Source organism: Sorex fumeus, unplaced genomic scaffold (assembly GCF_029834395.1).
Source record: "Sorex fumeus unplaced genomic scaffold, SorFum_2.1 ptg000006l, whole genome shotgun sequence".
Classification (NCBI taxonomy): domain Eukaryota; kingdom Metazoa; phylum Chordata; class Mammalia; order Eulipotyphla; family Soricidae; genus Sorex; species Sorex fumeus.
The window spans coordinates 6429829-6455653 of NW_026606063.1; the positions used below are offsets into that span (position 1 = coordinate 6429829).

Genomic DNA, 25825 nt, shown 5'->3' on the forward strand with positions numbered 1-25825 from the left:
GCCTCAGCACTGAGTGCCACCCTCCCGAAGCCCATCTTCTGTCCCTCTCCAGCCCCTGCTGCCAGGATGCTGGGCCCCGCACTCCTGGCTCTTCGGATTTCCCAGGGAAGTCCCTGCTCACCACATTCACCAGCTCTCTGAATCCTTCTGCCAAGGGGTGGGATGCAAAGACTCCTCCCTCCGTGCCTGGTCTCGCCCTCTCTGCCACCCTCCTATGGTCCTTGCATTGGCCCCAGGAAGGGAGCTGCTCCAGGCACGCCTCTTTGCCACCGACTTTGTGCGCAGCCACGGCAGTTGTGGGTAGCCCTTGATGCTGTGTGTGAGAGTGGAGGCTGGCTTGTTTCATTCATTCATCCATCCATCCATTCATTCATTCATCCATTCATCCATAGGGCCAAATGAATGGATGAGCCGTAACGGTCAAAGTGTTAGTCACAGTGTCATTTGCTGTGACCTGATCCGGGACTCTCCTTACACCTTAACTAGAGTACAGCCCCTCCCCCCAAACCCCACCGCCACCCCCCACCCCCACCAGCCCACCTTCTGACCTTCTAAGGAATTGGACTCAGTCACTCATCAAGGCAAAAGATCTTGCCAACAACAACAACAAAAAAGGAGAGTCGCGATTCTTCGCAGCCCCGCCACCCACCCGGTACCCGGCGAGGGCGCTGCGCCCGGCCGGGAGCTCGGCGGGCGCGGCTGGGCTGACCCGGGGAGCGTCCCCGGCGGCAGGAGGGTCGGGGCGCGCGCCTGCCCATAAACATGGCGGCGCCCAGGGCGGCTTCGCCCGCCGAGCCCCATGGGCCGCCTTGCCAGTACTCGGGCACTTCCTCCGCCCGCCGCTTCCTGCAGCCCGAGCATTTAAGCCCGCACCCGCGGCCGCAGCAGCAGCAGCAGCAGCAGCGCGCGGTGCACACGCGGGGCATCGGCTCCGGGTCCAGCCTCCCGGGCGGTGGCGCCCATCCCCGGCGGCCTCCGTTTCACGAGCCGGGACTCCCGATCGCGACCCCGCGACGTGGGGAGGGGGGGCGGCCCACGCCGCGGCAGGTGTGACTGTGGGGATTGCGACCCCCCACCCCCAACGCGCCGAGCCGGGGAGCTGCTGGAGGAGACCCGGGGGTCCGGGTGGGGACCCCAGGAGCGCGCCTTCCCCCCGACCCCCACTACCACCACCACCACCGCCGCCGCCGCCGCGGGATCCCCGGGCCGGGATGCGGCCGCGCCCCGCGCGCGCGTGAAGCGGCGCCCGACGCGCGGGGCCCCGGCCCCCCTGGGCGGCGGCGATGTTCAGCTGGCTGGGCTCCGACGACCGCCGCAGGAAGGACCCCGAGGTCTTCCAGACGGTGAGCGACGGGCTCCGAAAGCTCTACAAGACCAAGCTGCTGCCCCTGGAGGAGCATTACCGCTTCCACGAGTTCCACTCGCCCGCGCTGGAGGATGCGGATTTCGACAACAAGCCCATGGTCCTGCTGGTGGGCCAGTACAGCACCGGGAAGACCACCTTCATCAGGTGAGCCGGCCCTGCGCACCCCCCCTCCCCTGGGCGCACTCCCCCCCCCCCTCTCTTCCCCTTGGCTTCGCCTGCAGCACTGGTGAGAGCTGGGTCGGTGCATGGGGGTCCCCCGACCCGTTCCCCTCCTGCGCCCTTCTCTCTTTGCCTTTGGTGCTCACTTGGGAGGCTCAACTTCAGGGTCGGGGCGGTGCAACTGAGACCCTCGCCAGCGTCAAAGCTGCTTAGTGGCCAGGGGAGCTCCTGCGGCTGATTTTAGGGACACACCCTTGGGTGCTCCGACCTCTTCCCTTGCCTGGAAAGTGCCCAGCCACTCCCTTTGGGGGAGAGGGGCTGCGGACCGGGTGGCCCCAAGCCCCTTCTCTGTTACCCCCTTGTGGGCAGACCCCCCCCTCTGGTAGTCCTTGGAGACTGGCTAGAAAAGCCTTATCTGGAAGCAGGCAGCTCCCTTCTTTTTCCCTTGTTTTTTTTTTTTGGGGGGGGGGGGGTTGTTCATTTTGTTTTGTGAGATTAAAGGCTCAGTGTCCTTTAGCGGTGGCCAGCACTGGTGATTTCCTCCTCTAGTCCCTTAGCGTGGCAGGTGCCATAGCCGAGACAGTTTAAATGGATGTCTCGAAGCCTTGTAAGTAACTGGGTGGAGGCCGGCCGGGATGCAGGACCGTGATGCTTGGCCAGAGAGGCTTGGCCACATGCCTGTGACTTGGAGTGTGAGTCATCGTTCCCTTAATGACAGAAGCCTTGGGCTGGAGGAAGGCTCGGGATGTCAGCTTGTCTCTCAGGCATGGAGAGAGGTGAACGGACGGTACCCCGGTGCGAGGAGATGCCTTCTCCCCCAAATCTCAGCCTTCCTTTTTAGATCCTTTGACCTTGGTGGTTGCCCGGGGCCTCTGTGTGGAGTCAAAGGGGGCTGCAGCCCCTCTGCCCACCAACCTCCTCTCTCTCCCCTGCTCAGCTCCTGCGGGAAGTTTCAGCCTTTCTCCTGGCCCCTCACTGAGCAGACCACAGACCCCGGGTGATGGGAGAGGGGCGGAGTGGGGCTGGTGACTGAAGGTCTAGGTGTACATCTGGTGTCCGGGAGCCGCCAGCCCCAACCTTCTGTGGGCACCGGGCTGCCCTGTCGTGTCAGGACAGGAGCTCTCCCTTGTCCTTGTGGGTGAAGAGTCTCCGCTCAGCAGTTTTGAGACTGCAGGATTTCTGAAGGGAGGGGAGGTAGGCCTGTTGACTCAGGCTCCGATTGCCAGATCGTCGTATTGTCAGGACTGCAGGGCCCCTTGGCGCCGCTTCTAGCTTAACTGCTTCTTAACTTAACCCTTCCCTGTAAAAAAGAAAGAAAAAAAATGCCTATTCATCCCACATTGGCTTATTATCTTGGAGTCCCAGAGTTTCCTTGGGCGTCTGGGCGAAAGTTCTGAGCTAATCCATCTCCCTTGTTTTATTGAACTCGTGTTGCCGGCGAAGGACTTCTAACCCACCTGGCGTCGGAAAGGGGCTTCTTTGGGAAGGCGGTAATCTCCCAACCTGGGCACGAGCGAACCCCACACATCCCGCGGCACCTCTTGGAGAGTGTTCTTTGGAGCGGAGAGGCTTAGCTCCCTGGCGACCCCCTTCCTGGCTCTCAGCCCAGGAGGGTCTCTGAGGGGCCCGAGAACAAGTGCCCAAGCAGGCAGGTTCAAACGCCTCCCGGCAGAGACGCTGGCCTGTGTGTCCTGGGAGTTAACAGGATCTAAAACAGAGGCAGAGCCTTGCTGCCCCAGATTATTCCTTATCAGCAGGCGGCAGGAAGTCAGGGAGAAACAGATCCCTGCGCTCTCTCATCCTCCAAGTACAAGCCACCTCCTCTGAACGGGAGGCACCCAGCAGGGCAGAGGGGGTGAGGGGAGGCCCCAGGAACCCTGAACACAAAATGACACATTTTCATGATTCCTCACGAACTCCGTCTGAGTTCCCCCTCTGCAACCACCAGCCATCATATTTTTTTTTTCTAATTTGGAAAATGCAAACAAGAATCAATTTAAAGAAGAAAATAGAAGTCCCTGCCCCATGCCCTCAGCTCATGAGACACCATCCCAGGTATCATAGATATTTATCTTCCCGGTGCTTTTGGATCATGGATAACACCGCAGCTGCGCCCATGCCCAGCGTACCTTGTGTGCTAAGGCAGTTTAACTAACAGCCCGAGTTAGTTACTCTCAAGACCTTTGTCAGCCTCAGTCCTGAGAGCCGTGAACAACCGCCCATGCTGTTACTCATCCCAGCCCATGGAACGTCTTAGGTTGTTGATATTTTTCTTTAACTTTTGTTTTGTGCCCATGAGTAGCCCTCGGAACATCTCTGTCCCAATTTCCCTACATGCTGTCCTGTTCTCGCAGATTCCCAGAAATGCACACGCGAAGCCAAAGGTTACCAGAGCGGGGTTCGATTTGTTTTTCATTTTTTAACTTTTTTTATTCTTGGTGTTGAATTTCTCTCTCTCTCTCCAAATATTTTTTTCTTTTTGGGCACACCCAGCGATACACAGGGCTTACTTCTGTTTCTGCACTCAGGAATTACCGGTGGCGGTGCTCAGGGGACTATATGGGATGCTGGGAATCGAACCCGGGTCAGCCGCGTGCAAGGCAAATGCCCTACCTGCTGTGCTATTGCTTCAGTCCTTCTCTCTCTCTCTCTCTCTCTCTCTCTCTCTCTCTTTTTTCTTCTTTTATTTTGTTTTTGAACTGTAAGGCATTCTCAGGGCTTGCTCTTGACTCTGTGCTCAGGAATCATTCTTTGTTTAGGGGACCATGTCGGGTACTTGGGATCAAACTCTCTTGACTGTCAGGTGTCCTACCTCTGTACCGTCTCTCTGGCCCGAAGGTTGCCTTTCAGAAGAGCTTTCACTAAATTAGGCTATGTAGCCTCCTGTCTGGGGGGGACCTGGGGTCTGCCCTTTAGGAAGTGCTGGGGGCTGTCCGCCCCCCCCATCCCTGCTTCCTGCCCTGAGGCGAATCCTCTCCCACTCCTGAGCCTGCCGAATGCTTTCCCTCGGGGAGCAGAGACTGACCCCTTCATTCCACAGCCCTTGGCTTTCTGCCTCCTCAGTCTCTGCGTTCTCCCAGGCCATGGACGGGTTTCAGGAAGAACACGCAGCAAAGGACATTCTTCTCATCACGAATTAATGCGCTATGATCTCTGCCTGAAATAACTTCCCTGGCCTGGAGCCCAGCAGCCCTGAATAATAAAATAAACTGAGTGGGCCGGTGGCTGCCCCCCGACATGGCCGTCCTCGGATGAGGACAGCGGCCCTGTATCCTTCAGGCCTGGCACGGTCCCCTCCTGGCCTGGCTGACGGAGGCCGGGTGCCCGCAGGTGGGAGAGGAGCCCCTCTGGGCCATGAGGCAGAGGAGGGTTTGGGTGGGGGCTGGGGCGGCCACAGCTTAGCTACCCCTTGTGTCTTCTTCGTGTCTTCTCCGGAGGCTCCAGACAGACTCTGGGCCTGCAGCTGGACTCTGACATGGGAGTGTGTGGTGAGGTTGGCGGGGTGTGTGGCACTCCCAACCACCTTTTCTACGTCCTGGCTTCTTCCTCCTCCCTGGTGGCGACACAGCATTTGCCTGTGGCTTCACCTGCTGCCACGCTGGGCAATCCACTGTCCACGCCTCATCCCAGCATGCCCCCGGGGCCTCCCCACTCAAGAAGGGGTTCCCGGGAACCCCTTCCAGTGGCCAGAGCAGTATTTCTCGGGGTGGGAGTGTGGTGAGGGGGGTAACCCTTGTATACCACTCACAAGGGGTGCAGGGTGTATGGGGAGGGTCAGGTGAGCGCATGGCCACCAGACTCCTTTGCCTCTGGGCTCAGCGTCCCAGTCTCGGCTGTAAGATCTCTCATCTGTTCCTCCGTCGGTGGCTGTAGGGTACCCCAGGGCCTCCTGAAATCCATGTGTGACCAGCAGGGTGAGTGCGGTCGTGTGAACCCAGTTAGACCCCAGGCTCAGAAAGACAATGATGCCTTGTCTGGTAGGAGCGACCCTGGGGTGGCAGCCTGGCCTGGACTTGGGCGTGTGCTGGAGGTAAACACCTGAGCATCAGGTGGGGGTGGGGGTGAGGGGGTCACCTTAGGCTTGGGGAAGGCGGGAAGGAAGCCACCTGGGCCTCGGGGGAGGGGCGCGGGCTGATGGAGACCCGATTTGCTCTGGGCGGGAGCCCTGACTCTTCCCTTGGAGCGGGGACCACTGCTTTTCCAGACCCCCAGGATCAGCTCAGTCTTCCCTGGGGACCCTCGGAGCATCCTCAAACCACGGATTGGCCCATTCCATACAGCACGGGACCTGAGACAGTGGGCGGAGCCACACTTCCAGGGGCCATTGAGCGGACATTCCTGCGGCTCCTCACCAGGGACCCCTGCTGTGGCAGGACTGTCCCTGTCCCTTGGTCCCATGTCCCTCTGCCCGTCGCCCTGGGTTGATCAGCCTAGCCGGGGCTGAGATGGGCGTCGGTGGCAGCCTAGCTGCATCTTGGGGCTCCTTCCTTTCCCCCTGGGTGCTGAGGCCACGAGTGACACAGACCACACTTGCGGGGCGCCAGCTGAACAGGACGCAACGCAGGAGGGAACTGTTTTGAAATGGTTGGCTTCAGAAGACCATGCTAATCCTCTTGAGAAAACACAGAATTGCTCCGCACTTCCTCCTTCCTCCTTGAGGGCTCCATTCTGATTTGTTTTGCCGGCGATGGCAAGGGACGAGGGGGTCCGCCCGAATCCTCTCTACATTTCGGGAGGTGGCAATCCTGCCACATTTCCCTGTGACCCTGAACTTGGACCACCTGTGGCTTGGTGTCACCTCCCAGGCAGGAAGTAGGTGGCCACGGGCCTGACCAATGCCTCGGCCACCTCCTCCCCTCCCATTCCTGGGGGCGCCCACTGCGGGCAGGGACTTGGAGAAGGCTGGGTCAATGAGCTGGGCTTGGTGTCTGCTGTGGTCAGATCTGCGTCCGACAGCTCTGCCACCTGTGCTTTCCCTGGCAGGGCGGGAAGGGAGCTCTGGGCCCTTCCTGGACACAGTGGGGTCCTGTACGGAGGTCTTGGGGCGCTAAGATGCTCCCCAACCTCACTGAGTGCTTACCCAGGCCAGTGTCTCCCGCACTTGATGGTGACTTCATTAGCCTGAGTTAGTTCCACAGAGCCACTCGTGCCTGGCTGGTTCCTGTCACGTGGGGTGAACCAGGGTGCAGAGTGCATGGTCACTCAGGCTGGGCATGTGGGCCGCCCCTGGGTGCAGTGGGCACAGAGCATCTCCCCCGAGGACCCGTCCCTGCTGCTTGGGGCTGTTCAGGCCAGGCAGGCATCCTTGGGTTGTTTCTTTCTGCTGTCCCTGGGAGGTTTGTAGCACCCCACTGCCACCTCACCAAGCCCATCACGTGGCCTGGGGGAGGTGCTGAGACAGATGCTGGTCGCCCAAGAGCCAGCTTCTCGGGCAGTCAGGCCCCGCAGCTCCGGAGCCCAGGACTGTCCTCACAGAGCCAGCGGGTTCTGCACGCAGCCCCTGCTCTGCTCAATGCCCAACGCGCTGGGCCAAGGTGGATTGGCGGGCCAGGTCCTGGTTTATGCCACCGAAACCCAACTTCTCCCTCCCGACCCGGCCAGCTCCCCGTCTTGGCTCCTGAGGTGACAGGCACTAGCTGGTCCCCGCGGGTGGAGCTGGAGGCCAAGGCAAGGATGGATACCGCCAGGTACCTGCAGTACCCTGGGTGGAGAGGCATGACCTTCTCCGCACCCTTCACTGCCCTCTGCTCTGAGGGCCTGAAAAAGGGGCTCCCAGCCTCGCAGAGGAAGGGGTGGAAGGATGCAGCCCTGCAGATTAGCTCTGCTCCCCAGGGACCAGGTGGAGGCTGGACGTTTACTGGGTTTCCGTCTGCATCTCGATTGCTCCTTCCGGAAGTGCTGAGCCGTTCGTCGTCTGCTGCAGGTTCCTAGGAGGGTTGCCAAGGGCTGCCTCCCCAGGGAGGCAGGGAGGAGCTGCTGCCCCAGGGCCCTGCAGCAGAGGACAGGTCCCAGCTGCTTGGGCCGTGTGCCTCTCCCTCCAGGGGTCTGGGTGCCGAGGCAGAATTTCCTTCCTGCACGACCATCTCGAACGCCGGCACTTGGGCTTGGAAGGGATGAAGAAACCTTAGCCTCTGCACACTGGAGTTTGGGCGATGCTTTCTGCTCCCCACGTGACTTCTCAGGCCTCCCCAGAGAGGCAGGGGGACTGGTGTGGCTGGAACTGGTTTCTCTAACCCGAGAGACTGGGAGCCCCAGGGAGGGGAGAAAAGGGGAGGGTCTCCGTTAAGCCTCCACCGTGTGCACAGCACTACGCTGGCCTTGGCCTGGGTTCTGTTCTCACAGCACATCTGACCCACGCATTCATGCCCTGTCTCCAAGCCCCTGAACAGATTCCATGCGCTCTTGACAGCCCTAAGCACCTACGCCTCGCAGAGCCTGTGTTTGACCCTGGCCCTGGGATACGAGAAGTCACATTCGGAAGTGCCAGTGCTGCCCACTCAGGCCCGCAGGCTGGGGAAGTCCAGTTCCTCTCTGGCCTGCTAGACTTGGAGATGTCCATGCAGCCCCTCTCTGCCTGCTTCCTGCGTGAGGCGTTTCTGACTACCCTGAGGTGCAGGGAGGGGTCCTGATGCAGGGTGGTCCTGAGAAGGACCTGAGTGAGCGCTTCAGGACCAGGATGGGGCCAGGGAGCGACAGACCCCATCAACCAGAGTCTAGGGGGGCTCACACAGAGAGCCCAGAGCCAAGCTGAATACTGGAAGCTTTTGGGGGGTCCTTCCCAGCTGAGCCTCCAACCCAGCTTCTCTCCTAAAGACCCCTGGCTTGATTCCCTCTGAGCTTAAGTGTGGGCCTCAGGCGAGGGGGTTTTCCAGCATATGCCGAGGTCCCATCCCCAGTCTTGTTTTTTTTTTTATTGTTGTTGTTTTTAAACTTTATTTTTTTAATTTATTTTTTAATTATTATTATTATTGTTATTTTTTTTTTGCTTTTTGGGTCAGACCCGGCGATGCTCAGGGGTTACTCCTGGCTTTGCACTCAGGAATCACTCCTGGAGGTGCTCGGGGGACCATATGGGATGCTGGGAATCGAACCCCGGTTGGCCGCGTGCAAGGCAAATGCCCTACCCGCCGTGCTATTGCTCCAGCCCCACAGTCTTGTGTTTTTGGGCCACACCTAGTGATGCTTTGGAGTTGCTTCTGCCTCTGCACTCAGGAATTATTCCTGGCAGTGCTCATGGGACCATCCGGGATGCCTGGTCAACCGTATGCAAATCTAGTGCCCTACCCACTGACTCTCTCTCCACCCAAACCCTCCCTTCACTTCTCCTTCCTGGTTTTGGCCTGGGCCCTACGGGTTCCTCTCTGGCCAGTGCCAACCCAGGTGCCCTCCAGTGCTTTCTGTTAGCCTGTTTCTGCCCCTGCTTTATTCTGAGCTCCGAAGGTACTTGTCCTTTTACTGGTGTATGTAGGAGAGGGTGTATTTGGGGGATCACACCCAATGGTACTGACTCTGGGATGGTTCCTGGCAGAGCTCTGGGTACTGGGGGTTCGCACTAGGTCAGCTGCATGCAAGGCAAGCGCCCTCACTGCTATACCATCTTCCCACCCTTGTCCTCCAACCCCACGCCCTCGTTCACAGAAGCAAAAAGATCTGTCACTGTCACTGTCCTCCCGTTGTTCATCGATTTTTCTCGAGCGGGCCCAGTAACGTCTCCATTTTGAGACTTTGTTGTTACTGTGTTTGGGCATATCGAGTACGTCACGGGGAGCTTGCCAGGCTTTGCCGTGCAAACGAGATACTCAGGCAAAAAGATAAAGAAAAAAAAATAGATGCATTTGATATTTGGTGATGTTTTTGGTTTTGGTTTCTGGCCCACATTTGGTGGTGCTCAGAGGCTATTCTTGGCGTGGTACTCCTGCTTTGGTGCTCAGGTATCCCTCCCAGAAGTGCTCAGGGAACTCTAAGGTGCTGGGGGATAGAACTCAGGCATCCAGTTTGAAAAACATGCGCTCAGCCACCTCCCTCCTGATTCCCCCGGGGGTCAAGCAGTGCCCCCACCGCCCCCCACCTCTGCACCTGCTCTGGCTGCGTTATCACTGGCCTGTGGGGGCAAGATTGGGCTTTGCCACGGGCCCCGCTGCAGTGTGGCTGTACTCCCTTCGCCAGGTACCTGCTGGAACAGGACTTTCCAGGCATGCGGATCGGGCCAGAGCCCACCACCGACTCCTTCATCGCGGTCATGCAGGGAGACGTGGAGGGCATCGTCCCCGGCAATGCCCTGGTCGTGGACCCTAAGAAGCCCTTCCGGAAGCTCAACGCCTTCGGCAATGCCTTTCTGAACAGGTGAGTGTGGGGTGGGCCCACTGGGCCTGGCCGGGGTCTGCGCCACACACGCAAGCCAGCGGTGTGTTGTCCCTTCTGGCCGGAAGTTGGAATCGGTCAGCTCTGATGAGGGAGACGTGAGCCGTCGGTGGTGGGCTGATGACCAGTCACACAGTAGAGTCATGCCCCCTAATCTGCCCCCTTCCCTAGCGGCAGGGATGCTCCTAGTTCCTCTGCCTTGGTTTGGATTCGGCAGGTTGCTTTATTGGGGAGGGGCGAGGGGAGGAGGGGTCGGGAAGTCCAGGGTTTAGGCACTGAGGCCCCAAAGGCCACCTCTGACTTTCCTGACAATTGACATGCGACCTTGGACAGGTCACTTCTCCTGTCTGGCCTAAAGGACCGCAGGTCACCTTGATGATTTGAGTGGAGCTCGAGAGGACAGGAAATAATAGAGACCAAGAGCAGCTACCAAGCAAGTGTGAGGCCCTGGGTTTGATGTCCAGTGCCACACACAAACGCTCTTTTTTTTTTAAATTAAAAAAGAGCGAAATTCAGTCAGGTTGGCAGATAGATATGGGCCTGCCCACGGCTCCTCTGTTGAATGCAGGTGCAGGCCAGCCTCATCGCGCCCGTGCATGAATGGTCCTGAGATTCAGCTTCTCTTCTTCCTTTCAGAGGAGGTCTTTTGCATGAAGGTTAAATACCCAGAGGAATGAAGGTTAAATAATAAAGGTTTATTAATAGTAAGGGTTTATTAAAAAAAAGGTTTATTAATAAAGGTGAATAAAGTAATAAAGTTAAATAAAACTTAAAGACTCAGAGTAATAAAGGTTAAATACTTGACATGTGTGTTGAAATCCTACTGGGCAGCTGCGTGGATGTTTGTGCCTCACTTTCCCTTTCTGTGAAATGGGTGGATAGCAATACTTACATCCAGTGCACTGAGGGGAAGGAGGAGCTTATGAGTAGCAGACTTAAGTGCCTGGTCCTAGTTTCCATTAAGGAGTGTGACTTTGTGGGTTATGAGTCTGCATGTTTCATTTGGTTCCTGCAGTCCTCCGTGGGGGTCAAGGCACTGTGGCCTGGGATGATGGGGCAAAGAACAGGGATGGGAAAGACCAAGTGAACCACACGTGGAGTGGCCTGTGGGCAGGGAGTCCCCAAAGCCGCCGTGCCCGGGGATCTCAGGAAATGGGCCTGGAGAGAGGGAGGCCTCGGGAAATGGGAGCAAACAAGAGAACCCAAGATTAACTGCAGGTGGTGAGGAGGCTGTCTTGCATCCTCGAGGTGGTGGTGCCTCAGCAGAGGCCTGAAGATGCGGGAGGGACTGGGGTCAAGGAGCAGTCTGGGGCCCGGAGGCAGAGGGAAGGCGTGGACGGGGAGAGAACATGGAGACAGTGAGTCAGCAGCGGAGAAACAGACATCAGGGGCCAGGGAGAATTGCAGGGGATGAATTTGATGTTGGACACAAGTGTTCGAGGGAACTGTGTCAGCTCAGGAGCGTTCACCCACCTGGGGGGGAGGTCTCGATGAGGACCTTCCTGGTGAAGGGAGGAGAATCCCAGGGGTCACTGGAAGAACCAAAGCAGGGCCAGGCCCTCTTAAAGTCACCGTGTCGAGGCGATAATAATAGCATGCAGGGTGTCCTTCCTGTCACTGCAGATAGCCAGGAGAGAGGTGACGTACTCACCGCGGCTGCCAGGTGCCGTTCCTGGGCCAGTAAACCCAGCCGCACTCGCCAACTCTCTTTTCAAGTCTCTCAAAGGCTGGAGGTGTGTGTGAGGCTTGGGCGGGGGGGGGGGGGGCAGGGGGGCGGGGGGGGGGGGTCTGGTCTGTGCCAGGTCAAAACCCTTCTCTTTCCCATCCGATCATCTTCCTCTCCCCTGATGACCGACAGCCCTTCCGTGCTCTGCTTTATCTGCAGATACCATGGAAAGACAGTCCCAGGCTGAGCGCGTGGCCCCTGCCCTTGGTTCCCAGGACATAGTTCATTCGGGTGGGGACAGGGTCACTGAGGTGCACAGGGAAGGCACCCCCCTCCAGCCCCTGACGTGGCTGAGGCTGTGGGAGTGGGGCTTAGGGAACATCGAGTTGTGGCAGTGTCTGGAAGAGAAGGACAGTCCTGCAGAGGTGACCCTGCCTGGCCTGCACCAGGTTGTCCAGAAGACCTGGTGCTTCGTAGCCTGTCTCCGGCTCTGGCTGTGTCAGTGTTTCACCGGATCCCTCCCAGCCTTTCTGGGACAAAATTCGCCTTCCTTTTAAGCAGACAGCTGCCCTACTGGCCTGGGCTCTGGGCAGTGGATGCCAGCCTTGGCAGCGGGCATTGGTCCAGGCTGCTGCCCCTGCCTGGAGCAGGTCTGTAGGGCGAAACCTTTCTTCCTCTAGGGGGGTCAGATCTTGTCTCAGAACCAGCTCCAGCCTCTCTGACCAGTTCACACCCCCAGCCACTCACCCTTCCTCTTATTTTCACAGTCGGCACAAATCTGCACCTCAAACCTCACCTGAACCCCTACTCCCACATAACACCTAACCCGTGACCCTGTCAAATATTAGGAGCCATATCTGTATTTCAAAGCTAGGTGCAGGGCCACCTCCTCCAGGAAGCCAGGCCTGGGTGCAATTCTTCACTCGGGTCTCCTGAGCCCTTTACCTGACCTCCCCGGACTGGTGGTCCCAACTGGGATCAAGTCAGGATACCTCGGTGGCCCCACCGTGGGGGGCACACGAGCATGGGAACTGGGACCCCCCAGTGGATTCTCCTCCAAGTGAGGACTCCATGTGCTGTGAGTGCTGGATCCCAGCTGCCTTCTCGCCCGCCAGATTCGTGTGCGCGCAGCTGCCCAACCCCGTGCTGGAGAGCATCAGTGTCATCGACACGCCAGGGATCCTCTCCGGGGAGAAGCAGCGCATCAGCCGAGGTAAGTGCCACGCGCGCTGGCTTCCAGCTCTGCCCTTCCTGGGGGCTTCTCTGGCTTTCCCAGCAGGACCTGCTCAGGAGTCGGCTGGTGTCACAGTCGGCTTCCCTGCCGAATGGAGCCCAGGGCAGACTCTCTTCACCCGTCCCCCAGGGACGCCTGTCCTGGGCTGGACCCTGGGTGCTCCCAAGGCCACTGAGGCCCTGTCCAGCATGTGGAGAGCTGCCCTCTCCACACTGGCCTGGAAGGACGGTGGCCCACAGGGACGAGCTCTCAGCCCACCTCTGCCGCCTCTTAGGGGAGGGACCTGGGGCAGGTTCAGATAGACGTGGGGAGGTCGTTGTCCCTGCCTTCGGCGTTGTTTGAGGAGGAAGAGAGTCAGTGGGGAAGTTCTCACTGGGAGGCGCGGAGCAACGTCACCGTCCCCGCCCAGGCTCACCGGCTCAAAGGCCTGGATGAACGCGCCATAGAGCGGTTGACAAGCCACTGCTCCTGGCGCTTTTGCCCCCGTCTCTCCTGCCCCTGCCCCTGCCCTCCCTGCCAGGATGACCCACAGCGCCAAGGCTGGAGCCGCAGTGCCGGCGCTGGGGCCTAGCCAAGTCCGCACTCACAGTCCAGCCTCTGGGAGGGCACCTTGGCAAGGGTGACTTGGGCAGTGCCCAGAACTTGCCACCAACCACCCAGGTGGCCAGCTGCTCCTTACCCCGACAGACATCCAGGCCCCTGTGGTCTGTGTTGGCGGGTGACAGGAGCCACTCCCCGCTCTCCTAACTAGTCCCTCTCTTCTGAACTGTCCTCTCTCCTAACTAGTCCCTTCTAACTCCTAACTAGTCTCTTCTAACCAGTCCCCTCTCTCCTAACTAGTCCCTCTTTTCTAAACTACCCTCTCTATCCTAACTAGTCCCTTCTAACCATCTCCCTCTCTCCTGACTAGTCCCTGCCTTCTAACAGTTGTATCTCTCCTAACTAGTCCCTCTTTTCTAACCAGTCCCCTCTCTCCTAACTAGTCCCTCTCTGTAAACTCTCCTCTCTTCTAACTAGTCCCTTCTAACTCCTAACTAGTCCCTTCTAACTATCTCTTTCCTGACTAGTCCCTCTCTTCTAACCATTTCCCTCTCTCCTAATTAGTCCCTCTCTTTTAACCAATTCCCTCCCTCCTAACTAGTCCCGCTCTTCTAAACTACTAAACTATTCTCTCTCCTAACTAGTCCCTTCTAACTCTTAACTAGTCTCTTCTAACCAGTCCCTCTCTCCTAACTAGTCCCTCTCTTCTAAACTGCCCTCTCTATTCTAACTAGTCCCTTCTAACCATTTCCCTCTCTCCTGACTAGTCCCTGCCTTCTAACCAGTTGCATCTCTCCTAACTAGTCCCCTCTCTTCTAAACTGTCCTCTCTCCTAACTAGTCTCTTCTCACTCCTAACTAGTCCCTTCTAACCAGTCCCCTCTCTCCTAACTAGCCCCTCTTTTCTAAACTGTCCTCTTAACTAGTCCTTTCTACCCATTTCCATCTCTCCTGTCTAGTTCCTGCCTTCTAACCAGTTGCATCTCTCCTAACTAGTCCCTCTCTCTAACCTGTCCTCTTCTCTCTAGCCCCTTCTAACCAGTCCCCCTCTGTCCTCACTGGTGCTTCTCTCCTGTCCTCCCTCTCCCGCCCCCAGGACTTCAGTCCGGGCTGAGTCTCCAGTGTCCTGTGACCTCCAGCAGAGGCTGTGGAGCTCCTCAGTCTGCTCTCCCCAAAGCCAGTGCAGCTGGCGATGGTCTGGAAAGGGCTGCAGCTTCCGGGGGTTTCCAGGGCGATGTGCCACGGTGGAGGATGGGCCACATTTCTCCCCGAGTCTCAGTGTCCCCCCCCCATATGGCCAGGGGCTTCAGTGCCCATTTTATGCCTCATGGCCTTCGAGCCGGAAGCCCTGTTATGCTGAGTCAGAGCCAGCGAGTGCCCTCCAGCTGGCCGCCCACTGGAGCCCCCGGAACCTTTGTGATCGGGCATCCTTGCACTTTTGCAGTGCTCACCCTGTGCATCAGCAGGGGGCAGACCCTTGGCCTGGCCTCCTGCCCTCTTCAGCGCTGCTTCCATTCCTCAGCCTTCTCCTCTGCTTTCTTTGAACAAGAAGGCTGCCTGAATTCCCTTCCCACCCTCGCCCCTTCCCTCCCAGCCCACACTGAGCCCCAGAACTCCCCAGCAATGGGAGAAGTGCCGCCGACCCTGGCCCCTTCATGCCTTCATGCTCTGCATCACGCAGCTGCAGACCGAAACGCCAGCTGCTGGAAAGACCACGTGTGTAGTCAGGGGCGGGAGCCGGGTCCCAGTGTGGAGTGGCTGTGCTCCAGGGCTGTGCTAAGCTCAGGGGAGGGGGTGGGGGGTGGGGGAAACACAGGTGTGTATTGGAGGGCATCAAAGCGTGCAGTGTCAGAGGCTGCCCGGACTCAGCTCCTCCCCGTCCTGCCTCGGAGGCATCTGCACAAGTGCCTGGTTTGTGATTCCTCCCTGCACACCTACTAGTTCACGGTTTGTGGTTCAGCCCTGCACGCATACCAGTGTGTGGTTTGTGCTTCACAACTGCAATGCATAGTGTGTGGTTTGTGCTTCGTCTGCCTCACACCCAGTACGCTCTCAGGGCTTCCTGCCTACATCACAGTCCACTGGTGCTTCTCCCTAACACAGCCGGCCCGGCAGGACAGGACCTTTCACCCGTTCCTGCTGCACTTCAGGGTGGACGGGGGCCCTGGGCTGAAGCCAGCGGACCCTGAAACCTGCTCACTGGGTCTTGTGCTATATCCAGAATCACAGGAGCCAGAGAGGTCACTGTGTGCAGATCGGCCCAGACCCATGGGGGATGGGAGGGGGGAACCCAGCTGTCACATTCTGGGCAGCAAACTGCTTCCCAGCGCAGGGGTCCGAGGAGGGAGCCGGCAAGTAAGCCCTGGGTCAGGGTGGAGCCCTCCTGCCAGGTGCAGGGCTGATGGGCCTCACCTGGGGTAACTGAGCTCAGGAGGTGGATGCCAGGAGCTTGCCGCAGGGTGGGCTCAGCTGCTGCTGGCGGACAGAGGGCAGGGGGGCGAGTCCTGGCAGGGACAGGATGCGTCTGGCTCATTACTGGGAAGGAGCACCGGAGTCCACAGCTCCGGAAAGGGAAACCAAGTCCTCTCGGGAGGATTCCCACCCAGCACCCCCGGGGTGCCTGCGGGGTGAGGAGCAGTTCACTGAGAGGGAAGGGCCCTACCTCCCGCCTGCCAGGGGCCTCAGCCCAACCTAAGGCCACTCAGGAGGAAACACGGCGACCGGCATCTCAAGGGCTCAGACCTAGGGGCCCTGGGGTGGTCCTGCACCCACGCTAGGTGCTCCAGACCAGCACTGCATCCATGTGGGAGTAAGGAGCATCCTCGGGACAAGTAACTGAGCCTCGGACATGAGGGTGGAGATTAGGCCACACCCTTGCCTGCTCGTAACAGGGCTGTGTGTGTGTGTGTGTGTGTGTGTGTGTGTGTGTGTGTGTGTGTGTATGAGAGAGAGAGAGAGCACGCACACACGTGTCTTGTCTGTCTCATTACTTCCTTCCTTCTGCCTGGTGTGGCTTAGAAATGTGTTCTTTTGGGGCTGGAGTGATAGCACAGCGGGTAGGGCATTTGCCTTGCACGCTCACTGACCCAAATTCGATTCCCAGCATCCCATATGGTCCCTTGAGCACTGCCAGGGGTAATTCCTGAGTGCAGAGCCAGGAGGAACCCCTGAGCATCACCAGGTATGACCCAAAAAGCAAAAAAAAAAAAAAAAAGAGAGAAATGTGTTCTTTCTAGTCTGCTGGCACCAGGGACAGGGGTGAGGTCGAATCTGGGGGCGCTGGAGGGCGCCCAGGTCCCTTCAGGTGTCCCTGAGAGCCCAGGGCTCATTGGAGGAAATTCCAGGAAAGGCAGTACCACCACTAATTCCTAGTTCCAGAATGTTCCACCCAGCCTTCCCCACCTTCTCCTCCTCCCTGATCCCTTAGCTCATCTGCGGAGCCCACGTGCGGGCCCACCTGCTCCACCCTGTTGAGGCTCTCAGAACCGTGCCCAGGACCAGCGAGGGCCCAGGGCCTGTCCCGGGGTGCTACTCCCCCAGTGAGGACTGACCTCCAGATGGTGTAGACCACCCCCGGCACGAGTTGGACCCCCTTGTGGAATCGGAAAATCAGTGTACAGCTGGGAGATGAGGTGCCCGCCTGCCTGGGGTCCCAGAGAATGAGTGGGGGAGGAGCACTCCATTCCTTTGGCCCCCGAGGGAACACGGGCACTGCCCCACTGCCCCCTGGAGCCCCATTCCCAGTAGCTGGCGGCGGGGAGGCAGGCCCCAGCAGGTGCTCTGACTCCTGCACCCACAGCCAAATGTGGAGCCGCTGGCCAAGGACCCCAGCACAAGCAGAAGTAGATGCTTGAGGAGCCGGAGATGTTGATGCTCATGGCACCTTGGAAAAGGGTCCCAAAGCCCAGGTGGGTGAAGCCCCAGGAGCTGGCCCTGTCTCGGGCCTTTTGTCCTGCCCGGTGTCTGCATCTGTACCCTTGCTGACCCCTCCCAGAGCACTGCGGACTGAACAGGGAAGCTCTGAACACTCCGCCACCCCCCCTGCTCTGACCTCTCTGGGCCAGGGGTGACCCCTCCAGGTGGGGCGACACCTCTCCCTAGAGTGTGGAGTGCCAGTGGCAACCCCCTCTCATTCCAACCCCACCGCGACCCTGCACGGGCTGCGGCTCTGAGCCCAGACCTCTGAGCTCACAGGTGTGCTTCCCTTGTGTGACAGGCTAGGCGGGCCACACTCGCCCTGGGAGCACTGACTTTGGCCTGTATGGTGAGGAGTCGGCACAGTCTCTGAATGAAAAGAGGGGTACACACAGCACCCAAAAGGAGAGAGAGAACAAAAGGGAATGCCCTGCCACAGAGGCAGGGTGGGATGGGGGGGATCGGGGGGTGGGAGGGATACTGGGATCCGTGGTGGTGGAGAATGGGCACTGGTGGAGGGATGGGTACCCGATCATTGTATAACTGAAACCCAAGCACAATTTTTTTTAATGTAGGTTCTAGCCTATGCATTTTATTTTATTTTATTTTATTTTTTTATTAGTGAAACACCATGAGATACAGTTGTAGACTTATAAGTTTTTGTGCTTGAGTTTCAGTTATACAATGATCGAGTACCCATCCCACCACCAGTGCCCATTCTCCACCCCTACCAATCCCAGTATCCCTCCCAACCCCCCACCCTCCATCCCCCATCCCACCTTGCCTCTGTGGCAGGGCACTCCCTTTTGTTCTCTCCTTTTGGGTGCCGTGGTTTGCAGAAGAGACATTGGGTGGCAATCATGTTCGGTCTATAGACTACTTTCAGCACGCATCTCCCGTCCTGGGTGGATCTTCCCAGCACCCTTTATTTAGTGCTCCCTTCTCCATCTGAGCTGCCTTTACCCCTAGAGTGCCAAGCACAAAAATTTGTAAGTCTACATCTGTACCTCATGGTGTTTCACTAATGAAAATTTAAAAAAAAAATGAAAAGGATTAGTCTAGGGAAACAGTTGGAGTTCCAGGAAGAACTTGAGGGGAAATAATTGCACAACATTTCTCAAATGTAAAGGGTAAATTCCCAGAGAGGGAGAAAGTTATCAATGCAGGGGGGAGGAGCAGCGGGAGCACGGTGGGCAGGAAGCAGAGAGAGGTGCACCCACCCTGGCCCCTTCACTGTCAGCTGCTTGTCCTCTCCAGGGGGCCTTAAACATGAGTCGCGTCCTAATGTGACCTGAGCCCCCAATAAGGGGGCCCAGCAGACCCTCCAGGGGACCTGACTGCAAGGCCTGGTCTGACTCCCCTACCTTAGCCTCAACCCCGCCCCCCCTTCCCCAACCTCGGGAACTGCTGCTTCTCCCTCGGACTGTGGGTGGCAAGGACATCCGGATCCCCAGGGAGTCGGTTACAGGACCAGAGTCCAGGAAGCTTCCTAGCTTGGAGCATAGGGGTGAGCACTGTGGGTGGGCCTCTGGGTGGATGTGAGAAATGCACGTTGGAGAGAGAAATGCACCCTGGAGAGCAGGTGCTGGGAAGGGACGTGGGTGGGCATGGGACGTGGGCACTGGGAAAGTGGGCAGGGGGAGGTCTAGGAGCCAGGCCTGGAGCCCGTATAACACTGGAAAGACCCAACACTCAATTCTCACCCCAGCGCTACTGATTGCGTGTACCTGAGTAAGTCGCGTTACCTCTCTGAGCCTTACTCCCACAGCTAGTAGTGAGCTCTCCGCAGGGAGGAGGATGATATGCAATTCCCTCCAAACTTTCCAGCCCAGCCCTCTTGGCAGGGGGGCTAAGTAGAGCCCAGATTCGATCTCACTTCCGGAGTCAGTCCCACCTGAAGCCACTCATGCCAGGAAACCAGACGAATGGTCGCGTTCTCCAGAAAAAAAAAAAAAAACAGTTTAGAGACGGGCTAGGGAGTTGCAGTTGACCACCTGCGCCCCAAAGAAAGAAGTGATCTCCAGACCACAGGTGTGAGAACAAGTCAGCTGCGATCAGAGGAATCTCAGCTCTCTTCCCTGACACGCTGTCCCTCTCTGAAAAACTCGCAGGAGCTCCCGTTTCGGGCCCTGTGAAGATTTTCTGGGTCTCTATTCCAGTGGGTTTCTTTCTTTTCCAGCAGAGCCCTGGCTGGGGGCGGCAGGGTGGAGGTGGGGGTAGTATGGTGGGGCACTCGGTGCAAATAGTGGTGTTAGTCAGAATCATGGCGTTTGCTGAGCAGTTATTACGGATTTTGATGTCCTGAGCTCCTCGGATTCTGCAGAACAGAAGCTATCATTATTCCCACTTAGAAATGCAAAACTGATTTAAAAAAAAAAAAACATCAAGTGGCTGGGGCTGGAGCAATAGCACAGCGGGGAGGGCGTTTGCTTTGCACGCGACCAACCCAGGTTCGATTCCCAGCATCCCATATGGTCCCCTGAGTATCGCCAGGAGTGATTCCTGAGTGCAGAGCCAGGAGTAACCCCTGTGCATTGCCGGGTGTGACCCAAAAAAAAACAAAAACAAACAAAAAGCATCAAGTGGCTTGCTGGAAGCTAAACTGTGGAAGCGAGGAGAGGGTGGGCTTGGAGCCCAGCGACTGCCCCGCCAAGGCCCAGCCCCCCGCCCTGACCATCCCTGTCCACAGGCTACGACTTCGCGGCCGTGCTGGAGTGGTTCGCCGAGCGGGTGGACCGCATCATCCTGCTGTTCGACGCCCACAAGCTGGACATCTCGGACGAGTTCTCCGAGGTCATCAAGGCGCTCAAGAACCACGAGGACAAGATGCGGGTGGTGCTGAACAAGGCGGACCAGATCGAGACGCAGCAGCTGATGCGGGTGTACGGCGCCCTCATGTGGTCGCTGGGCAAGATCGTCAACACCCCCGAGGTCATCCGCGTCTACATCGGCTCCTTCTGGTCCCACCCGCTGCTCATCCCCGACAACCGCAAGCTCTTCGAGGCCGAGGAGCAGGACCTGTTCAGGGATATCCAGAGCCTGCCCCGAAACGCTGCCCTGCGCAAGCTCAACGACCTCATCAAGAGGGCCAGGCTGGCCAAGGTGAGGCCACTCGGGGCTTGGAGCCCGTTGGGGTGTGTGGGGATGGGGGGCTGCCACCTGCCGGCACAATAATGTTCTGGAGCCTTGGGTCAGGGGGTCAGCTCTGCCAACTCCGGCAACTCTGGGATCTGGCTGGGCTGGCCGTTGTGGTCAGCAGGCCAGGCCACGGATGGCTGACGAAGGCCCACTTCACCCCAGACCCTCCCGGAAAGGCCCTGGGTCCCTGCCTTGGGTCAGGGGGTCAGCTCTGCCAACTCTGGCAACTCTAGGATCTGGCTGGGCTGGCCGTTGTGGTCAGCAGGCCAGGCCATGGATGGCTGACGAAGGCCCACTCCACCCCTGACCCTCCCAGCAAGGTCCTGGGTCCCACAGCTGGCCTTTGAGAGGGCTGGAGGCTGGGAGGAAGATTGTCAAATGCCTGCTTGGGGGGCCTGATGCCCCCATCCCAGGTGACCAGAACAGTAACCCCATCCTCACCCACACTGGCGTCCCATTGCTCTGCCGGTGCCCACAGCCTCTGGGCCCTGTGGGTGTCCCAGCGGGGGAGGGATGTTTTAGAAGTCAGACAGAAGATGGGGGTGCTGGGGGGAGGAGGAGGCAGGGAAGGAGGGAGGAAGGGAGGGCCTCGAGCTGAGGGTGCCCCCGCCCCTGTCCAGGTCCATGCCTATATCATCAGCTCTCTGAAGAAGGAGATGCCCTCGGTGTTTGGGAAGGACAACAAGAAGAAGGAGCTGGTGAACAACCTGGCTGACATCTATGGCCGCATCGAGCGGGAGCACCAGATCTCACCGGGGGACTTCCCCAACCTGAAGAGGATGCAGGTGGGCTAGCGGCTGCCTTGGGGTGCCCGGCAAGGAAACCCCACTTGATCCCGGGCCCATGGGCCAGCCTGGGTCAGTCGTTGTACTGGACAACCACGGGCCCCTGCCAATGAGCCAGGGAGAGCGGGTATAAATAGGAGTGCCCACGTTTTGGCCTGTCGCCCTTCCTGCACTCATGCCAGGACCCCCTGAAGGCATGTGGGGTCTCCCTTGGGCCTGACTTGGATCACCTTCTAATGTCTCCTTCTGTCATGGGGTGATCTGTGGCACACAGTGATAGGGGAACAACTGGAGGACCCCTTTGGAGCATCAGCACCTCACTTTCATCCGTCTCTCCTCAGTTGGTCCCTGGGCCTTTGTCTCTCTTCTTAGCTCTGCTAACTCATTTTACAGGGGGCCCTGGGCAAAAGTGGAGCCCATGTGCTCGCAGATGTGAGCAGCCTGCGAGAGGTGTGAGAGTTCCCTCGCTGTGCCCCATCACACTCGCTCCAGGAGGTCCAGAACTCTGCAGTGAGCTCTGGGCACTGTGGTCCCTGAGACACTCTCCGGGGTGCTGGCCTTGGGCCAGCTCCGTCCCTGTGGTGGTCAGAGCCAGGGCAGGATCCCTGCAGAGACTAAGCAGGAGAGGAGCGTTCAGGGTGCCAGATTGGGCACGGAGAGCCTGTTTGGGTGCTTGGGCAGGCCAGGATAGGGTGCTGTGACAGAGCCACATTCCTGGCCACATCTGTGGTGTCCCGAGGAGCAGTGTAGGAAAATGCCCCTCCTGAAGTCCGCGATCTCCCTGGCCAAAGGAACATGGATTTTGGGGGGGGGACACTGGCCTCTCCTGCTTGGGGTGAGTGACCTAGGCCTCCCATTCCCCTTCCCTGATTGGGGTCGGGTCGTGCCTTCCAAAGAGCCCTGGTGAGGGGGGACATCAGTCATGTCCACGGGTTCCCAGTGGAACTCAGAGGAGAGCAGAGACCCACAGGACATGCCTGGAAAGAACTGGACGTTCTGCAACCACACTCGGCAAGAGAAAGGGAGCAGTTTACTTTCAACGTGACAGGGAGCAGGACTAAGAGACTCATACCCTTGCGTGGGCGCAACCATCAGTGCCCACAACCGTCTCCCTGTCTCCCAGAAACACCCGCCTACGTTGCTAGGCATTGGAAATCAGCTCCATGGCCACACCCCGAGCTGGGAATATCCACAAGTTGCTAGAAAACGACTTTCCCTCTCCGACTCCCAGACCCCCCACCAAGTCCTCTCCTTCCCAGCTTCTCTGACCTCGCCTCCCTCTCTCACCCTCTTCCCAGGACCAGCTGCAGGCCCAGGACTTCAGCAAGTTCCAGCCCCTGAAGACCAAGCTGCTGGAGGTGGTGGACGACATGCTGGCCCACGACATCGCCCAGCTCATGGTGCTGGTGCGGCAGGAGGAGATGCAGCGGCCCGTGCAGATGGTGAAGGGCGGCGCCTTCGATGGAACCCTGCAAGGCCCCTTCGGGCACGGCTACGGGGAGGGGGCCGGCGAGGGCATCGACGACGCCGAGTGGGTGGTGGCCAGGGACAAGCCCATGTACGATGAGATCTTCTACACGCTGTCCCCGGTGGACGGCAAGATCACTGGCGCCAACGCCAAGAAGGAGATGGTGCGCTCCAAGCTGCCCAACAGCGTGCTGGGGAAGATCTGGAAGCTGGCCGACATTGACAAGGACGGCATGCTGGACGACGAGGAGTTTGCGCTGGCCAATCACCTCATCAAGGTCAAGCTAGAGGGCCACGAGCTGCCCAATGAGCTGCCCGCTCACCTCCTGCCCCCATCCAAGAGGAAAGTTGCCGACTGAGGGGTGATGGGGGCGCTGGAGTCCAGAGTGGCAGGAGCTGGGAGAAGCACACACACACACACCCACACACATACACACGCACACGCACATGTGCCCACACGTACACGCCTTTTCCAAACTGCCCTGCAAAGATGGGTCTCCAGAGGCCCTGATTACTCTCTGGAAGCTTCTACACATCCTCCATGCAGGGAGGGAGGGGGAATATAGGCGTCCCCCTGGAGCCCAGCCCTGCACCCTCTGCTTCCTCCCACCTCTTACTGCCAGAGACTGTTCACACCCTCCCAGGGCGCCCAGCTCTAGGTCCCCTGTGGGCTCCAAACCCACGCTCAGAGCAGATGGAAAAGGCATGTCACCTCTTAGGCAATTCCCTTTGTTTTCAGTGCTTGGCTCCCTAATGTGAAATTGAAATCGACTCCCCCGCTAGGAGAGGGCCAGGAGAGGGCCATGAGGGAGGCCAGGGTGAGGGCAGCCCTGGAGGGAGGAGAGAGGGGAGGGAAGCATCTTCCAGGGACCAGCTCCGGAGCTCTGTCCTGTTGAGCTGAGGCTCTGTTCTTCCAGGACGGCCTAGCTTTGAACTTGGTCTGCACTTCACATCCCAGGAAAAAAGAACAAGGGAAAAAAAAATGCCCTGAACCAAAGAGAACTGAGAAAAATCTTTCTGTGGGAGAGCAAGCAAATAATAGCCTGGTGTCTTCACACAGAGCCGGTCCAGGCGCTGATGGCCCGGCATCTGAGGGTCACGTTTCCCTTGGCCTGATGCCTGGATGAGCGTCCGTGATCCCACATGGCTCTGACCCCCCTCAGCTTTGCAGATGGAGAGCTGAGAGGCAGAGACGTTCAGGTGACCTCTCCACAGTCACCGAGGTCACCGTGATGGGGTGCGGATTCCATCGACCCCAGGGCCTCCCCCCAGCCGTGCCCTTGCGTGCCCAGCTCCAGCCTTGCTCCCCTGTGACACAAAAGCCCCGTCCAGCCTCACAGAGCTGGCTGCCGAGGTGGGATGGCCAGCCAGCGTGTGTGGGGCCAGCAGCGGGACCATCTGTCACATCACAGAAGCAAACCGTGCCTTCTGGCTCAGTGGCCTGTCCCCAAATCACAGAAGACAGCGCATCGTGGTGAGTGGGCCACTCTCCAGCCCCGCCCGCACTCCGCAGCCTGCCTCAGCCCAGCCACCTGCAGCCGCGACTCGGAGCGGGACTGACTCTCACAGGGCCGACTGGGGAGGGGTGAGCCCCTGCGGGTTCTCACCCGGCTGGGCCCTGTCCACCAGTGTCCGGCCGTGGCTTCTTGTCGTCCTGGCCCTGCCCCGGTGAGGAAGCCCACTGAGGTGTTTTATATGTGGCTGCAGACCACATAGCTGGTGTTCCATCTCCAGTGCCACCGTTATCCCCGCTGTCTGTCCAGAGCACTCTCTTAATATAGCACATTTAGCCTTTGGTGTCGTTTGGCCAGAACTTCACTTGGAGGTGGGGTGTCGGAGTGGGGTTGGGTCCTTCTCGTTGCTCCTGGTGGCCTCTGGCCTCAGACGGGGCTGCCCACGGCCACTTTTCCATTTGCAAATCGTATCCCTTGGGTCCGAGGCTCCTGCAGGCCAACCTAGGGGACCTGTACACTTTGTCTCCAAGCTTCTAGCCTTTTGCCTCAGCGCCAAGGGCAAATCAAGGTCAAGACAATGCATAGGAACCTGCTACACCTCCCCAGATGGCCAGTTTGGCAGAGAGACCTGCTTTGAGTTGCAGGAGGCAGAGGGAGGCAGCTGCCATCTGTGTACTTGAGAAGGGGGTGTCCAAGAGCCCCCTTTCTCCCCTCCACCCTCTGCAGGGCCACACGTTTCGCCTTCCTGCCTTCCTACCCTTCCCTGCATTCTGCTTCTTCAGACTGTACCCCAGACACATCTGGAGCGCCAGGGGTTTCTGTTCAGTCTCCTTCCCATCTTCCCAGATGGATAAAATGATGCTTTCAGAGCTCAGTGGAGAAGGGGGTGGTTGAAGGGCACTTTCTCTGGCTCTAATCTTAGCCTGCTGTCCCCTTTGGACTCTGGGGGCCTGCGAAGACTTCATGCCTCAGCCTGGGAAACATCCTATGGCAAGTAGTCATATCAGGGGCCAGCTCCAGAAAAGGCTCCCTGGAGACCCAGCTGGCCTGGCCTACATCCTTCATCCCTCGTCGCTGTCATGGCAACTGTCAGCTAGGAAGAACAGCCCTAGCCCACCGCCCCCAGAGCATTCCTGGTGCTCAGGCGCTGCTTTGGGATGCCATCTGTCTTGTGCAAGGGATGCTGTGACTATGCCCAGGTGTGGGCGTGGTCTTGGGAGGCATGAGGCAGCACAAGTCATCCTCACACCTGTGTGTCTGTCCTGTTCCAACAGCCTATAATTCTGTTGGCTAGTCAGAGTGAGCAAGGCCATCTGGGAGAAGAGGCTCATTTATTTTTCTAATGATATGTTAACTGGCCCCAAATACATCGATATTTTTATTCTTGAGTTTATTGCTCAATGTGCCCACCCATCTACTCACCCATCCATCTCTCAACACATCCAATTTGCTCATTCACCCATTTGTTTATCTTTCCACCCACCTACCCCTCTACCTTCCATCCATCCATCCATCCATCCATCCATCCATCCATCTATCCATCCACACAGCCTTCTGTCCATCTACCAATTCATTTATCCTTCCATCCACCTACCTATTTGCCTCTCTAATCCATTTACCCTTCCACACATCCATTTGCCCATCCAGCTACTCATCTATTCATCCTCCTACCTGCCTACCCCTCTGCCCAGCCAACCAACCATTCAACCACACATTCATTCATCTATCCATCCAGCCACCT

The 25825-nt window shown here is 58.3% G+C and overlaps 1 protein-coding gene across 1 annotated transcript; it reads left to right on the top strand.

The window, feature by feature from the left end:
* The first annotated feature begins 1173 nt into the window (after positions 1-1173).
* On the top strand, positions 1174-24425 carry EHD3 (EH domain containing 3). The gene is made up of 6 exons (XM_056125314.1): positions 1174-1510; positions 9692-9868; positions 12668-12765; positions 19930-20342; positions 20999-21163; positions 22462-24425. The coding sequence occupies exons 1-6, from the start codon at positions 1284-1286 to the stop codon at positions 22987-22989; spliced, it is 1608 nt and encodes a 535-aa protein (XP_055981289.1). The 5' UTR covers positions 1174-1283; the 3' UTR covers positions 22990-24425.
* The last annotated feature ends 1400 nt before the right edge of the window (positions 24426-25825 follow it).

Excerpts from the sequence above, each read along its gene's own strand:
- EHD3 (XM_056125314.1), top strand. The coding sequence starts at position 1,284 with ATGTTCAGCTGGCTGGGCTCCGACGACCGCCGCAGGAAGGACCCCGAG. Across the intron at positions 9,869-12,667 it reads GGCAATGCCTTTCTGAACAG|ATTCGTGTGCGCGCAGCTGC; the intron begins GTGAGTGTGGGG and ends CTCGCCCGCCAG. Across the intron at positions 12,766-19,929 it reads GAAGCAGCGCATCAGCCGAG|GCTACGACTTCGCGGCCGTG; the intron begins GTAAGTGCCACG and ends CCCTGTCCACAG.